The sequence below is a fragment of the Triticum aestivum genome, chromosome 1D (assembly GCF_018294505.1).
Source record: "Triticum aestivum cultivar Chinese Spring chromosome 1D, IWGSC CS RefSeq v2.1, whole genome shotgun sequence".
NCBI classification, from domain to species: Eukaryota; Viridiplantae; Streptophyta; class Magnoliopsida; order Poales; family Poaceae; genus Triticum; species Triticum aestivum.
In genome coordinates this window covers 41827021-41828862 of record NC_057796.1, presented here as the reverse complement: position 1 = coordinate 41828862, position 1842 = coordinate 41827021, and the positions used below count along the sequence as shown (strand labels likewise).

General features: G+C 47.9%; 1 protein-coding gene across 1 annotated transcript; it reads left to right on the top strand.

Annotated features, from left to right (window-relative positions):
- The first annotated feature begins 791 nt into the window (after positions 1–791).
- LOC123164496 (50S ribosomal protein L10, chloroplastic) lies at positions 792–1642 on the top strand. Its single transcript, XM_044582007.1, has one exon. It carries the CDS (start codon positions 867–869, stop codon positions 1449–1451), a length of 585 nt encoding a protein of 194 aa, XP_044437942.1. The 5' UTR covers positions 792–866; the 3' UTR covers positions 1452–1642.
- The last annotated feature ends 200 nt before the right edge of the window (positions 1643–1842 follow it).

Below are 1842 nucleotides of genomic sequence, written 5' to 3'. Positions count from 1 at the left end.
GTAATTGGGCACGCTCATCTATGTTGTACGCATAGCTTTCATGTCCTAGTTTTGGAACCTTCTACAAGGTTTCTGAATCGGTTTTTCTGTTTCTTTTACAGTTTTTTTGTGTTTTCTTTTTGTTTACTCTTTTTATTTTTTATTTTTTCTTTTATTTTTATATAAATTCACATTTTTATAAAAATGTCCAAAATTTGCAAAAAAATAAAATTTTCATTCATTGTTCAACTGTTTAAATAGAAAATTTGGAACTTCATATTTTTGTTCGTGTTTTCAATAAATTTCTTGAATTTTCTAAAAATGGTCAAATCATGATTTTTTTTTAAAAAATGATTGGAATTTCAAATTTGTGTTCAGGATTTTATTTTTGATTTCAGATTTTCTGAATTGTTCATCATTTTTTTAGAAAAATCAGAATTTATAAGATTGTTCAAAAAAATTATTGCTTTCAAAAATGTTCTCATTTCAAAAAATTATTTGGGTGCTTAAAAAATGTTCGTGTTTTCAAAAATTTGAAAATGTTCACGTTTTCAAAAATTGCTGGAGTTTTAAAAAATGTTTAATAAAAACAAAAATTGGTCGCGTTTCAAAATATATTTTGCTTTTTCCCTTAAAAATATTCGTTAAATAAAAACAAATCTACCGCTACAGAAACACAAGAGCTCCGGATCGCTACAGTTAATTTGCTCGATCGCTACAAATCGCACAGTATTGGGCTGGCCCAGCTGGAAGCCCTCTGTGCGAATCGCACATAGCAGCTCCCCGAGCCGAAAGTCAGACGCACACTCTCGCATCGCCGCCCCCCAGAACCCCCGTCGCCGCCGCCGCCGCCGCCACCGCCGCCGCCGCCGCCGCCACCGCCGACTATGACGTCCGTGCGCAGCGCCGCTGGGGTCGCGCTGCCGCCGATCCGCCTGGCGGTGGAGCGGGCGCGCCAGGAGGCGCTCCGGCGCGAGCTGGATGGGTGCCAGCTCCTCGCGGGCATCTGGTGCCACGGCTTCACGGTGGCGCAGCTCCGCAGCATCCGCGCGTCGCTCCCCTCCACGGCGCGGCTGCTGGTCGCCAAGAACTCGGACCTCGCGGCGGCGGTCGAGGGCACGCGCTGGGAGTCGCTCCGCCCCTGCGCCCGCGGCATGAACGCCTGGCTCTTCGTGCGCTCCGACGAGATCCCGCCGGCGCTCCGCCCCTACCGCGACTTCCAGAAGGAGTGGCGCCTCCAGCTCAACGACTTCACCGGCGCCGTCTACGAGGGCCGCCTCTACGGCCCCGACGACTTCGCGCAGCTCGAGGCCATGCCCACCAGGGTGCAGTCCTACCAGTACCTCCTCGGGTGCCTCCAGATGCCCGCCGTCTCCGTCCTCGCCGCCCTCCGCGCGCGCCAGGAGGCCATGGCGCAGGCCGAGCAGCCGCCTGCGGAGGAGGCGGCTCCTGCTCCGGCGCCGGAGCAGTGATCCCTCCATCGACGCCGAGGTTTCTCAGTTACACCTGCAGCTTAAAAGCTGCTCCTTTATTGTTTTTGCACATTTTGAATTCAGTGTAGTAGAGAACACCCACAAAATCATCATAAGGATGCATTGCTCTGATGTATCATCTTTTCATGAACTGAATTTCAAATGGGAAGAAATGTGATGTTCAACTGCCATTGATCACGATTCAGACTTGAGTTTGCACCAGCGTTGTATTATTTAACAGTCCGTATGTTTCGATTGTGATTATGCACTAGTGATTTGCAAGGATGCATTGCATATTTTGTATACTGACCTGGTGCATTCTGACTTTGGATAGGGAAGAATTGTGATGTTGAACTGGCATTGATGATTCAAACTTTATAGTTCGCACCAG

Coding starts and splice junctions, on each gene's coding strand:
- LOC123164496 (XM_044582007.1), top strand. CDS start 867: ATGACGTCCGTGCGCAGCGCCGCTGGGGTCGCGCTGCCGCCGATCCGC.